Source organism: Macaca fascicularis, chromosome 16 (assembly GCF_037993035.2).
Source record: "Macaca fascicularis isolate 582-1 chromosome 16, T2T-MFA8v1.1".
Taxonomy (NCBI): Eukaryota; Metazoa; Chordata; class Mammalia; order Primates; family Cercopithecidae; genus Macaca; species Macaca fascicularis.
The window spans coordinates 44,479,163-44,493,683 of NC_088390.1; the positions used below are offsets into that span (position 1 = coordinate 44,479,163).

Consider the following 14,521-nt stretch of genomic DNA (forward strand, 5'->3'; position numbering starts at 1 on the left):
TCAAAAAAATAAAAATAAAAATAAGCATCCCTACTGTTTAGAGGACTGAAACTCTATTTTGTAATAAAATATGGTTAACACTGTTGTGAAAAGCATGTTTGTTTGTTTGTTTTGAGACGGAGTCTCGCTTTGTCACCCAGGCTGGAGTGCAGTGGCACGACCTCAGCTCACTGCAAGCTCTGCCTCCTGGGTTCACACCATTCTCCTGCCTCAGCCTCCTGAGTAGCTGGCACTACAGGTGCCTGCCACCACACCTGGCTAATCTTTTGTATTTTTTTAGTAAAGACAGGGTTTCACCGTGTTAGCCAGGATGGTCTCGGTCTCCTGACCTGGTGATCCGCCTGCCTTGGCCTCCCAAAGTGCTGGGATTACAGGTGTGAGCCACCGCACCCGGCCAAAAAGCACAATTTCTTTACAATTAATATTCCTCATTAAATATTGCCCAAGTACTTATATATCCTACCCCTGCTGATCACCAAAACTGTATAGTCTTATCTTGCAAATATAGTACATATACAATTAAACAGTTGGAAAACATATAGAGATTGACCACAAATAAGGCCCACAAGGTACTGCTGTGTAATGTATCTACCATTAGGTTGATCAGGCCAGTTGTTATATTTGACAGCAAGAAAAATATTAACTGTTTTCTGTTGAGAGCTGTGATTAAACAAAGCCTGGGTTCCATTCTTTCAGCTTCAGGGATTAGATATTCTGAATGCTTTTTCCTTGTAACAGGTGACTGGATAAGTTTCCAAGAACATGGTACCAGAGCTCCTTTAATTAGAAATTTGGCAAAACTCAAAATTATATCACCCAGTAATAAACTACTAAGAAGGATCAGGCTAGAAGCAACTATCCAAATACAAAAGGCTAAATTTGCCATTCTTCGAGATACTGCTTCTACATTTACTTGAACTACATAAAGAGATATGAAGAGGCTAATAGCTGCCAGTAAAAGAAAACAGGCTACTTTTATCAAGTCTTTGATATGTGATCGGTTCTTATGCACATATAACCCTGTTTGCACACCAGCCATGTGTATTGCCACATACCCCAGGGTAGAGATTATTCCTTCGCGGTTGGCATTTAATAGACCAATCCGTGTGCCACTACCATCAGTGCCATACAATATTAACCTCTTCAGTGAGGTAAAGTCAAGGGCTAGCTGGTATAATACAGTAACACTGAGGGCAATAATCCAGGACTTATTTAGGGGAAAAATAATGAAAAGCAGTGGTGTTATCAATTTCACAACTATTATGGTAAAGAAAAAGTTCCAGTGAACTCCATACTCAGTTAAATGTTCCTGATAACCTATTGATTTTATAATGGCTAATCGTCCAATTCCTAGGAAGATTAATGGCCAAACGGAGTACAATGAGTTTGTAAAGTAATGCAATTTGGACCCTTCCATACATTTTCTCCTCCTGACCTCTAGACAAACCATTGCAGTCCCAAAAACAAAGCCACCTACTCCAAAATCCATTGCTCCTGTCCCATAGAGCTCAGTTTTGGCAAATCTTCTGGGAAAAAATGGGAAGTCCACAGCCAAAATAGCAATAGCAGTGAATGCACTGGTAATTACACGGAAACAGGAGATGGCTGGAATGTATTCTGATTCTAGACTGATGTTCAAGAATTTTTCAAGGATTTTTTGGAAAGGCAGTCTGGCATAGCAGGTCCTCCTTCGGTATATTTGATAGAACAACCCTGCCCCAAAGATAATTACAGCAAGAAGCTCAAGGAGGATAAATGAAGCCCAAATGGTCAAAGTGGCTACCATGGGAACTATTAGGACAACAAAGTCAATGAAGAATCTAGTTTTCCAGGTATGTGAGAAAGAGCACAAGTACTGTGAGAAAATGATCAGGAACCCTCTGCACAGGATACAGAATGCAGGAAAGCACAATCCCTGGGTGATTTCCAGCACGGTGGTTCCGTTGAGGTTACTAACAAAAGCTTCCTTCATCTGCTTTTGAGACATTTTTCTTCCTGTGAAAACAAGAGCAAAGGAATGGATTTGTGAAAAGCAACATTCTTGTGTAATTAGCATACCTGGCTTAATTTTACTAGATTTCAGAGAAGAACTTTGGGCCCTAATGAGTTCACTTAGGATTTGTGATTCCCCTTCCAAGGATTGTGGGATGAAGCTTAACACTAATGCATTTGGATAGAAATGTCATACTAATAGTATGAAATTATTGGTTACAAAGCTTCAGCTATTCCCTGTACAAGACAGATTCACAAAGAAAGTGAATTTGGGGCCGGGGGCAGTGGCTCACACCTGCAATCCTAGCACTTTGGGAGGCCGAGGTGGGAGGATCACCTGAGGTCAGGAGTTCGAGACTAGCCTGGTCAACATGGCAAAACCCCGTCTCCACTAAAAATACAAAAATTAGCCAGGCATGATGGCACCCGCCTGTAATCCCAGCTACTTGGGAGGCTGAGGCAGGAGAATCGCTTGAACCGGGGAGGTGGAGGTTGGAGTGAGCCGAGATTGTGCCATTGCACTCCAGCCTAGGCCACAGAGTGAGACTCCGTCTCAAAAAAAAAAAAAAAAAAAGGAAAAGAAAGCGAATTTGGGATGTAAACTCTGAGAATGGCATCATAGACAGATGGGAATTTCTATTATGGAGCACAGTACATACCATGAAGATTCTTTGATGAAAATTGAATAGACTTTACTAATGACTTTAATGCAAATTCAAAGGCTAGGGGCGAAGTACATTTTGAAGTTGGGGGCCTTGGTTCCAGTTCAGAGCCTCTCTAAACCTACTGCCTCGGTACAAAATGTGACCCCTGCAGTGATTTCTGGATCCCCAGGCTGCTCCTTCCCTCATTTACAGACAGCTACGTTTTCAAGTTAGGATGGAAGTAGGTACGATGGGTGCAATTAAGAATGGATGTATAGCACATACTAGTGTTGGCTGCTCTTTTATTAAGGGCTGCAAAACACCTCTGAATGCCACACATAATTGTCTGAAAAACGGCATACTGGAAGAACACATTTGTTGGTCAAACATGAACCTAGAGCTTCTCAGTGTAACATGAAGTGAATAAGTAAGTGAATGCATGCATGCATTATGGCCTGTCTGCAACCTGCGACAATACCTCACAGCTGACCATTAAAAATAATGGTCAAATCAGTGGATCGTTAAAAATAAAAAGTCCTAGCCGAGAGCAGTGGCTCATGCCTGTAATCCTAGCGCTTTGGGAGGAGAGAGGATCGCTTGAGGCCAGGAGTGAAAAAAAAGAAAAATTAAAAATTAGCTGAGCGTGGTGGTGCGCGCCTATAATCCCAGCCACTCGCCAGGCTGAGGGGGGAAGATCGCTTGAGCTCAGAGGTTGAAGGCTGCAGTGAGCCGAGATCGCGCCACTGCACTCCTACCTGGGCAACAGAGGGAGACTCCGTCTCTTAAAAAATAAACATAAAAAGTCTTTTTCCTGACAGACGCCCGACCTGGCCGCGCCCTGCCCGTATACCTCATGTGCTTCAACTGGTGCCGGCGCCCCCAGCAGAGGGTCTACGTGGGCAGGGCCGCCGGACTCCCGCGGCACCCGCCAAACCACGCGGACACCAGCCGCTTCCGCCTCCCGCGCGGCGCTTCCGCCGACGGGGGCAGCTTGCACTTCCGGGCCAGCAGGTTCCGCGCGTCTCCGCCCATGATGGCGCTGGTCCCAGTGTCCCGTGGGCTACCCACTCCTGTCCTTATGTCCTTTGGGCTGGTGCAGGCCAGATCTTCTAGGGCTGTAGCCCTGAGAGGAGCGCCTGCAGAGGAAACGGCGCGCCATGCACCTCACGCGGCCCCTCAGACCTCACGGCGAGGCTCTATCGGGGTAATGGGGTCCGCGGGACCCGCACAAGACTCTGCCGCGGCGACCTCTACTGAAAGACCCCCAGCCCTGGGGGCGCCCGAAGGCCCAGGAAACTGTGCTTCCGCGCTTCTCCCCCAGAACGTGGGAAGCTGCCGCTTTACCCTCATTTGACCCCTGGGTCGCAAAACATCTCACCGTCGATGGAACCCGCAAGCCGGACCCGGCGTCCCGGCCAAGCCCCACGCGGCGAGTGCGCGCCCCGCCCCTGGGGAGGAGCCGGCCGACCCCCGGCCACTTAGCTAGAGCCGCAGCCGACGGGGTGCGGTGCGGCGGTCCCAGCTTCCTCTCCTCACTGTTTGCTCCTGCTCCTCCTCTTTTCTCCCCTCCCCGTGTTCTTCCCGCCGCCTGACCTAGCCCGCCCGCCTTTCCAGTCTGGCCGGGCGGGGGCCTTAAGCACGGCGGCTCGGGCCGTGGGACCGGTGAGTGTCACCCCGAGCCCAGATCTGAAGCCCTTCGCGACGCGGAAGGGGCTTGGGAGGCCAGTTTGCCCCGCAGCGCTGAGGCAGGAGGCATCTCCACCTCCCCTTCCAAAGCGCCGTTTCCCTTCTTTCTTCCCTTTTCCTTTTGACCGTCTTGTGCCTCACGAGGGGGTAGCCCAGCTCTTCGCTCTCGTTTGAAACAACCTTTCTTGATCACCCTCCACCTTGCCACCTGGCCGGCAGGGGGCGGCCTGGGTGGGGAGAGGGTACTTGCTCCACTCTTCGCCCAGCTCAGGACCCCGGGAGGGGGCGGCTGGTCCCGGGAGGCGTCAGGGCAGCTGCGCCCTTGGCTGGGGTCACGTCCACCTTCCTGGGAAGGACATACTCTCCCCGTGCCAGGTGCTTCCGGAACGGCATCCCAGCCCTGGGTTTGGCGGCACGTCGCCCGGACCGGGAGTCCCCGGTTTCCCCCGGGAACCTGGGGGCGGAGCCAGCTGGTCTCACGAGACCCTTACCCAGACTTTCTCAGCGTCTGCCCACCCACTGTCCTCCATGCCTAGAAAGAAACAGGCTGAGAAGGAGGGACTGGTGATCAGGTTGCCACTTGCCTTGATTCGGTGTTCCATTTACTCATTACCTTCTCCCTTCTGCCCACAGTGGTCACACCCTTTCCAGAAATTTTTGGCTGGTAACCGCAAAACCGACTGGAGCTGGGAGAACTGCAGAAAACTGCTCTGATCTCACTTGACTCCAGCTGGGAGCTGATGCTGCATCGTGATAACATTTGCAAAGCGCTCTCACAGGTATTAGCCCCTTTGATCCTTCATTTAGCCGTGTGAGATCTGGATATTACCACTCCGTTTTATAAACGAGGAAACAGAGTAAGGCTTAGACAGTTCTTGGGTTCTGTGCCAGGGGCCTTGGGCTTTGGATTCAAACCCCAAACCTGTTGTGCTGCGCCTCTGGACCTATTGCTTCAGATGAGTTCCCAGTTGAAAGAGCTTTGTTCTCTGGAGCCCTCTGCATGGCTGTCCCTTGGATGGGGTACAGTCAGTGTCCAGGGTCAGTGTGTCCAGCACAGTCCTGATGCCTGTTTCCACCTGAATTGTCCTTTTTGCAGCTTCTATGGAAGTCCCTATCCCTGCGTTTTTTAAAGACTTGATGTGTTCAGAGCCTCAAGAAAGTCTCCACCAGCGTTAATCCATTGCAGGCACGCCTCACCCTCAGCCTCATCTCTCCTTACTAGGGGTGGCGCCAAGGCCTAGAAAATTCCAAGTCTGAGGGTCCCTTAACCATTCTTCAAAGATTGGCTTAGGCCCAGCCTCACAACACCCCACCTCCCAGATGGATTCTGCTCCCTGAAATCCTTACCTTCTCAAGGTTGACACTGGACTGTTCACCTGATTAGTGCTCCCAAATGGATCATCAACCCTTAGTCGTAGTGCTAACGGTGTTTATCTTCTGAGTGAATACTCAGATTCGTACTTTGTGTGGTGTTGTCAAACCATGACCTCATTGACCTTCACAACCACTCCTATGAGGCAGATTTAACTGTCCCCATTTTCAAGGTAAGAAATGAAGGCAGGTGATGTGGCTGACCCAGGATCACACACCCAGTGAGTGGTTGAACTGTGATTTCCCTACCACACCACACCTTTCCTGGAGCAGCAAGAGATGACTCCAGCCTCCCCTCCCCACCAACGACTGGCTACACAGAACTAGGATATTTCTGTCTAGTGTAGAAGATAGGGCACAAGGCTTCTCTGTTTCCCCAGTGTCTTATTCCTCCTCCACAGCATGCTGACCCAGAGGATTTGCAGCCCCAACCCAACCCAAACCCTAACCCTGTAATAAAACTGGCCCAGGGAGCCTCTGAGGCTCTCATAAAAGTTTCCCCTGTCTCCTAATTGGCAAGGGAAAGGACAGGCTCACTCTTTGCCCGGGCCTGCCTTGCATCTCATTTTGGTTGCTCCTACTAGGTGGGAAGAATGAGTGAGTGAGTCACCCCAGAAAAGCCCTCACCTGTGTGTGGTCCTTGTCTTCTCTCATGCCACAGGCTCTGGAGTGACTCGTGTGAGATTCCTCCAGAACTGAGCCCTTTGTTGGAACCATACCCCAGCCCATGGTCCCATGACTCGGTGGATAGTACTCCTTGTACCTCCTGCAACCCAGAACCCTGGCTGACCACTTCGAAGGAGGATGCTCCAGCAGGTAAAACCTCAACCTTAGATAACCCAGGCCCTCAAGCACCTGCAGCATCTTTTGCTAGCCCTAACCTGGAAGGAAGGGAAAGCCCCCTTAAAGGTCTTTCTTTTCTCTCCTCAAATTGTCTCTCCAGTGCCTTTTACTCATCATCAAGAAACTCTTCCTGATACCTAATTTGAATCTGTCTTGTGGTTTTTAGCTCCTTTCTTGGGGATAGGTAAGGTGGGATGGGTAAGGGAATCCTTAGAGCACTTTGGGGATTCTACAGAGGAAGTCCTAAGAGATGTCCCTGACACCCTGAATTGTTGAGGCATAGTAGAAGCTTGGGACTTCCAAGAGGATGTGTTCCTTGAAGCTGAGCCTTAAAGAACAAGAAGGAATTAGCCACGTGGAGAAGGAAAGTAAGCACTCCAGGCAAAGAGGTCAGCCTGTGCAGAAATGCGGGAGACTATCTATGAGGAAATATAGAAGGATTCTGATGAGTGGATCATGGGTGCATGATCCCCATGTCTCTGCCTCTCTGAAAAGGCTACTGTTGCCCCAGGCCTGTAGGATTCCAAATCACCCTTTATAGTGGAGCTCTATCTCATACCCATATCATCCTTCATGTGTAGCTCCTGGTCCCGAGAGAGTGCCCGTACATATTTGCTGAATTTTTATTTTACCAAGTGTTGCCAGGCACTGGGCTGAGGCAGATGTTGAGGGTGGTGCTTGCCCTCAAGGAGCTCAGAGTCTAGTGGAGTTTGGTAGGTAAGTGTCTGAACTCAGCAAGATAGCAGCTAGGTGTGGGGCTTGCCAGCCTCAAGGGAGCTGTGGTAGACACTGCCACTTGACCTTCCAGCCATATGGCTCCTGGAACAGGTTTGAAGGTAAGAAGTGGGCAAAACAATTGACTGCTCTGGGCATTTTTATTGCTTATTTTTAACTTTTTTTTTCTTTTATTAAAAAAGCAGTAATGTTCACCATAACCATACTAGCTGCTTCGCTGTGTTGAGTCCTTATTATGTAATAGGCATTATGCTAAGCATTTATATGTGTGATTTTGTATAATCCTCACAACCTCTCCATGAGAAAGATACAGTACTATATATACGTATATAGTGCTGTTATTTCCACATTTTGGAGATAAGGCTCCAAGAGGTTAAGTGGCTTATTCAGGGTCACATTGATTATCAGAAGTTTGGAAAATATGCCCGGCCACCACACCCAGCCTAAAAGTGGCTCTTCTAATTAGGCAATAATACGTGAAGGGCCTTAAAATTATGCATGCATAGTTTAAGACTTAAACTTAAGCCTGCAATCCTGCTTCTCAAAAATGATCTGCATAAAGGACATAAGAACGTCAGTGAATATAATGCCATTTATAATTGTAAAAGAATTGAAAAAAAAACACAATGTCTAAACAGTAGACTGCTTAAAGTATATCAGTACAATGGAATAAAGCAAGTTACACAAAAATATAATACTTTTCAATGTTTTTAAAATATGTATTTAGGGAAGAAAACATATGATATTCTCTAAAATATTGGTTATTTCTGGGTAGTATGATTATGGATTTTTATGCTCCTTTTGCTTTTCTCTATTTTCCTTTTTTTTTTTGAAATGGAATCTCGCTCTGTCCCCAGGCTGGAGTGTAGTGGCGTAATCTCGGCTCACTGCGAGGTCCACCTCCCAGGTTCATGCCATGCCATTCTCCTGCCTCAGCCTCCCGAGTAGCTGGGACTACAGGCGCCAGCCACCTTGCCTGCTAATTTTTTGTATTTTTCAGTAGAGACACGGTTTCACCATGTTAGCCAGGATGGTCTCGATCTCCTGACCTCGTGATCCACCCACCTCGGCCTCCCAAAGTGCTGGGATTACAGGCATGAGCCACCACACCTGGCCTCCAATTTTTTTTTAACAATTTTTTATTTTTATTTTTTTTAATTTTAGAGATGGGATCTCACTCTGTTGACAAGGCTGGTTTCAAACTCCTGACCTCAGGTGATCTGCCTGCTTCAGCCTCCCAAAGTGCTTTTACAGGAGTGAGCCACCGCATCCAGTCGTGAGACCGTGTCTCTTAAATAAATAAATAAATAATAAGGCCGGGCACGGTGGCTCATGCCTGTAATCCCAATACTTTGGGAGGCCAATGCGGGCAGATCACCAGAGGCCAGGAGTTCGAGACCAGTCTTGCCAACATGGCGAAACCCCATTTCTACTCAGCCAGGTATGGTGGTGCATGCCTGTGATGCCAGCTGCTTGAGTGGCTGAAGCATGAGAATCACTTGAACCTGGGAAGCAGAGGTTGCAGTGAGCCGAGATTGTGCCACTTGCACTCCAGCCTGGGCAATAGAGTGAGACTCTGTGTCAAGAAAAGAAAAATACAAAAGCCGCTTTTAGAAGAAGAATAGCTAACCCTTTTTTTTTTTTCTTTTTGAGACAGAGTCTCGCTCTGTCGCCCAGGCTGGAGTGCAGTGGCGCAATCTCGGCTCACTGAAAGCTCCACCTCCCAGGTTCACGCCATTCTCCTACCTCAGCCTCCTGAGTAGCTGGACTACAGGCGCCCGCCACCGCGCCCGGCTAATTTTTTGTATTTTTAGTAGAGACGGGGTTTCACCATGTTAGCCAGGATGGTCTCAATCTCCTGACCTTGTGATCCGCCCGCCTCGGCCTCCCAAAGTGCTGGGATTACAGGCGTGAGCCACCACACCCGGCCAGCTAACCCTTTTTGGTAGATTCCAGTTGGCCTTTCTAAATCCTTCATGTGTTTATGTGCTTATGAGTATCTGTGAGGTAGGTACCATTATCCCATTTTACAGATAAGAACTTTAAAAAATTATTTAGAGACAGGGTCTCACTTTGTCTCCCAGTGCAGTGGCATCACCATAGCTCACTGCAGCCTCAACCTCCTGGGCTGAAGCAACCCTCCTGTCTCTGCCTCTAGAGTAGCTGGGGTTACAGGCACATACCACCACGCCCAGCTAATTTTTAAGTATTTTTTTATAGAGACAGGGTCGCCTTGGCCTCCCTAAGTGCTGGGATTACAGGCTTGAGCCACGGTGGCCAGCTGGAAATTTTTCTATTTTTATTTATTTATTTATTTATTTATTATTTTTTGAGACGGAGTCTCACTCTGTTGCCCAGGCTGGAGTGCAGTGGCACAATCTCGACTCACTGCAAGCTCCGCCTCCCGGGTTCACACCATTCTCCTGCCTCAGCCTCCCAAGTAACTGGGACTACAGGCACCTGTCACCAAGCCCGGCTAATTTTTTTCTATTTTTTAGTAGAGACGGGGTTTCACCGTGTTAGCCAGGATAGTCTCGATCTCCTGACCTCGTGATCCACCTGCCTTGGCCTCCCAAAGTGCTGGGATTACAGGCGTGAGCCACCGCTCCCAGCCATTTTTATTTTTCACTTTAGAGACAAGTTCTTGCTCTGTTGCCCAGGCTGGAGTGCAGTGGTACGATCATAACTCATTGCAGCCTCGAACTTTTAGGCCCAAGTGGGTCTTCTGCCTCAGCCTCCCAAGTAGCTGGGATTACAGGGACCAGACAAAGAGAATTGAGGCACAAAGAGATTAAGAAATTAACATAAGAGTGTATAACTGTAAGAGGTAGAATCAGGATTCAAACCCAGACAACTAGCTTTCAAGTCCGGGTACTTGATCACTATACTCAGATGCCTCTCTGGTTGGATCAGAACTCTTCATAAATTGTGTCTGAGTTTGTGAGTGGTTTGTGTGGTGGTGTTTTTTTTTTCCTTCATTAAAGCAGAGGGATATGCATAGATCTAGCTGTGCTCTGACCTCAGCAGTTACCCTGGAGGTCAAGAGCCTACCTTGTATATTGTAGTGGTCCCAAAGTTCAGAGAACAGGCAGTGGTTTTGGAAGAAATGCATTACTGGGCCTCTTGGAGGAAACTTGCCACCATGGCTTGTTTCCCTGAGAGGTTTGAAATTTTAGGCTCACCATTCTCATTGGAAATCCACCTGCTGTATCACGGACCTCTTCCTTCAAAAGCACATTTCAGCAAGATACCTGTCTTCAACCCCCACTCTATCTTTCTTGCATCCCCAAAGGAGACAGTAGGAGAAATGGGACCACGGGAGGAAGTGGAGGGATGATACATGTGGAAAGGGTTGGCATCAAGGATGGGCAGAGGAAGATAGGGTGACTCATGCCTCTAGTCCCAGCTACTCAGGAAGGTGAGGCAGAAGGATCACTTGAGCTCAGGAGTTGGAGGTGCAGTTAGCTATTATCACGCCATTGCACTCCAGCCTGGGTAGCAGAGCGAGACTCTGTCTCTGAAAAAAGAAAGAAAGAAAAAAAAAAAAAGATAGGCAAGGGAGAAGGGACCTGTTCCCTTGGTGCCTGTTCTTGACCTCAGACAGCCTTCTGAGCCAGGCTTTCTCTCCAGCAGACCCAGGCCAAGGGAATCAATTCATTAGCCAGCCTAAATTTAAGCCATGAAAGGCAGGTGATGAAGACATGGGGCTACCTCTCTGGGAAGGTACAGCTGTTTTACATCAAAAGCTGTACTGTCTCTTCCCAAAAAGGCCTAACCCATGGTTCTTTTCCTTTGCAACATTCCTATAGCAGCCTTTTGGGCCCCACCCCAGCCAGGCCCAGTAAGGCTATTAGCCTGGAAGTGGATTTGGCCGGAGCTCTTGGCAGAAGAGATAGCATTTGTTGAGTACATGTTGTATGTCAGGCACTGACTAAATGCTTTGTATATCTCTTCTTTTCTTCCCAATAACCCTGTCAGTTGAGTTTATTTTCCTTTATTTACAAATAAAGAAGCTATGACTCAAAGAGAGTAACTTAGACCCAGGCTCACAGGGCTAGTAAGAGGCAGAACTGAAATTTGAACCCAACCAGACTATGATACCAGAGTCTCCTTCTACTATACAGGTTCCCACCCTTCTGTAGCTGCCAGCTGTTCTGAGTACCAGCTCTCATGGCTTTCATGGTTTGTTCTTTTTTTTTGAGATGGAGTCTTGCTCTATCACCCAGGCTGGAGTGCAATAGCACAATCTCAGCTCATTGCAAGCTCCGTCTCCTGGGTTCACACCATTCTGCATCAGCCTCCTGAGTAGCTGGGACTACAGGTGCCCGCCACCACGGCCGGCTAATTTTTTGTATTGTTTTTAGTAGAGACGGGGTTTCACCATGTTAGCCAGGATGGTCTCGATCTCCTGACCTCGTGACCCGCCCACCTTGGCCTCCCAAAGTGCTGGGATTATAGGCATGAGCCACCTCGCCTGGCCTCACCTTCATGTTATCTCTTCCAGGTCAATGGCCACAATCCGAGGTCTGATGGCCAAGCCAGGGAATACCTCAGAGAAGATCTGCAGGAGTTCCTGGATGGGGAGGTCCTGCTGTACCAGCTGGATGACCTCACCAGGGTGAATCCTGTGACGCTAGAGACAGGTATGGGCCTCCCTTTCCTCAAGAGTACCATCTCCAGGAGGTTGGAGGTGCAATGAGAGTAGTCAGCGCAGTTTCTCCAGGTCAGACGGAGGTCGGCAGGACTCCTGATCTGGAGCCAGGTGGGCTGCTCCAGACCTCTGCCCGAGGGAGCATGGGCAGCTGCACCTGGGCTCCCCAGGGCATGCTTTGCTTCAGATTTGGAGCTCATCTTAATTAGATCTTGTATCTATTCTTCAGGGAGCTGCTGGGATTTAATGATTCTTGGCTAATTGCAGAAAGAGGGCTGTTAGTTAAGCAGGTGTGTGTCTGTGTGTGTGGTTTGTCTATATTTGAGCCAGAGTTTGCTAAAGGCATCTCTGCCTCAGTCCTCAGGTGCCTTCAGGCCCGGTACATGGCAGACAGATTCTATACCAATGCTGGCTGCACCCTGGTAGCTCTGAACCCCTTCAAGCCCATTCCTCAGCTCTACTCGCCCGAGCTAATGAGAGAGTACCATGCTGCGCCTCAGCCCCAGGTAAGGCTCTGCCGCTTCCTGTGGCCTCAGGGCTCCTCTACCTCCCCCAAACCTCTTTGCGGTTTCCTTGTCCTTATTCATCTTTTCACCAGCCATGTGGTCCTTCAGAGTCTGCTAGTGCCACGGCCTGCCCAATAGGAGCTGGCAGAATTTTGAACTGTAAAGAACTGACTACAGGACAGACGGTGCAAAGTGGAGAATAAATAAATATTTGTTTAACTGAGTGTCTTATGTCTCTAAAATAGAGATTTAAGAGAAAGGATTTTTTTCTCTTTGTGGTTTTATTAATAGGAAAGGATTGATGAAGGTATTATATATTTGTGTGTTTAACCAACTACCTTTTATTATTATTATTATTTATTTATTTATTTATTTTATTTATTTATTTTGAGATGGAGTTTCACTCTTGTTGCCCAGGCTGGAGTGCAATGGCGTGATCTGGGCTCACCGCAACCTCTGCCTCCTGAGTTCAAGCAATTCTCCTGTTTCAGTCTCCTGAGTAGCTGGGATTACAGGCATATGCCACCACGCCTGGCTAATTTTGTATTTTTAGTAGAGATGGGGTTTCTCCATATTGGTCAGGCCGGTCTCCAACTCCTGACCTCAGGTGATCCGCCCACCTCGGCCTCCTGAAGTGCTGGAATTACGGGTGTGAGCCACCACACCCGGCCCTGTTTATTTTGAGACTGAGTCTCTCCCTATCACCCAGGCTGGAGTGCAGTAGTGTGATCTCGACTCACCACAACCTCCGCCTCCAGGGTTCAAGCGATTCTCGTGCCTCAGCCTCCCAAGTAGCTGGGACTGCAGGCACCCACCACCATGCCCAGCTAATTTTTGTATTTTTAGTAGAGATGGGATTTCACCATGTTGCCCAGGCTGGTCTCAAACTCCTGACCTCAAGTGATCCACCTGCCGTAGCCTCCCAAAGTGCTGAGATTATAGGCATGAGCCACCAAGTCCCCCAAAACTACCTTTTTTAGAAAAGAATGAAATTATACACGATAGGGATTGCCCTGGAAAATTCAGCATATGTTTATGTCTACTGAGGAAAGTAATTTATTCCTCTACTGAGAAAAGGATAAATTATTTGGGGTGGGCTGGTGGAGGTACAGACAGATAATGAGCTTGTTGGTGTAAAAGTGCATGATGCATTCAGGGAGAGGTGAGAGAAAACTTGCTGGCAGGAGGGAGGTCTTGGGGGCAAGAGGGAGTAGATGAGAGCAGGAAGATGAGAAAGCCAGGGCTATTTGTGAAGAGTCTGAAGCACTATAGCAGGCAGAGAGAATCTGCAGAGCATCTTCATCCACATAGAGGTGGGTCTGGGAACAGAACCCACTAGACGAATAATTACTCTGGGAGTTGGGTTCAAGAAGGTGAGACAGGAGGCAGATACAACAGTTGGAGGCTTTGTATCCCTCCAGGTGATAGGTGGCTAGGGCAAGGGCAGGTGTAGAGAGGAATGGCTCTGACACCATATGGAACAGTTGCCTTCTCCCTCAGCAAGCTGTGGGTAAGTGATCACTGCTGGCTGGGCTAGCCAGGCATTGTGTAGATGGCCTGGCCCTCCAGATGTTCATTCATGATGAAGTATCCAGTTGGAATCCGAAGTCTGTCCTGTGAGCCCTGTCTGTTGTCTGCCCTGCCTCCTCAAAGGTAAAAGCCAAGTTGTAGTCCCCTCTGTTTCCTCAGCATCCAGCTTGATTGATGCCTAGTACATTGAAGACAGCTAATAGTTGTTGACGAAAAGAAGAACAGTGGCTTTGGAATTTAAATCACATGGATATGTTTACTTGCTGAATGGCCTTGAAAGGTTATTTAACTCCTGTGAACCTCACATTCCTCGTCTATAAAATAGGGTTATATTTCCAATTAGTGGACAGACTTCTTAGGCAGTAGTTTGTAAGAACTTTGCAAATTGCAAATTATAATAATATGTAGTAACAGGAAGAAGGATAAGACAATTAAAGCAAGATAAAATGGGAGTATAAAGTGTTAATGTCGTAAACTGGTCAAGGCTAGCACTGCTTCTAGGCTGAGAGAAGATGAGTAGGTAAAGCCAACATAGGGGTCCTAAAGTTGGGCCTAACACTGTG

General features: G+C 48.1%; 2 protein-coding genes across 6 annotated transcripts in view; one reads left to right on the forward strand and one right to left on the reverse strand.

The window, feature by feature from the left end:
- Nucleotides 1–264: 264 nt before the first annotated feature.
- PIGW (phosphatidylinositol glycan anchor biosynthesis class W) lies at nucleotides 265–4,173 on the reverse strand. Of its 5 annotated transcripts, none has more exons than XM_005583912.5 (2): nucleotides 4,015–4,173; nucleotides 265–1,995 (listed from the first exon to the last, which is right to left on the reverse strand). In XM_005583912.5, exon 2 carries the CDS (start codon nucleotides 1,985–1,987, stop codon nucleotides 473–475), a length of 1,515 nt encoding a protein of 504 aa, XP_005583969.2. In that variant the 5' UTR covers nucleotides 1,988–1,995; nucleotides 4,015–4,173; the 3' UTR covers nucleotides 265–472. The 5 variants fall into 5 exon arrangements, with proteins under 5 accessions (XP_005583969.2, XP_065387327.1, XP_015293885.2 ...); XM_065531255.2 differs by having other exon boundaries at nucleotides 3,981–4,173; XM_015438399.4 differs by lacking the exon at nucleotides 4,015–4,173 and adding an exon at nucleotides 3,487–3,612.
- Nucleotides 3,655–14,521, forward strand: part of MYO19 (myosin XIX) — a 43,250-nt gene continuing 32,383 nt past the window's right edge. The window contains 5 exon segments of the mRNA XM_015438397.4: nucleotides 3,655–4,298; nucleotides 4,956–5,101; nucleotides 6,355–6,509; nucleotides 11,776–11,914; nucleotides 12,280–12,428. Coding sequence (XP_015293883.3) covers nucleotides 6,498–6,509; nucleotides 11,776–11,914; nucleotides 12,280–12,428 — 300 coding nt within the window. The 5' untranslated portion in view covers nucleotides 3,655–4,298; nucleotides 4,956–5,101; nucleotides 6,355–6,497.

What these genes read in the sequence shown, in the direction of transcription:
- PIGW (XM_015438400.4), bottom strand. Translation starts at nt 3,491, where the DNA reads ATGAGGTATACGGGCAGGGCGCGGCCAGGTCGGGCGTCTGTCAGGAAA. An exon ending in AGTCTCCCTCTGTTGCCCAG is followed by an intron (nt 1,996 to 3,391) that starts GTAGGAGTGCAG and finishes TTGTTTTCACAG; the next exon opens with GAAGAAAAATGTCTCAAAAG.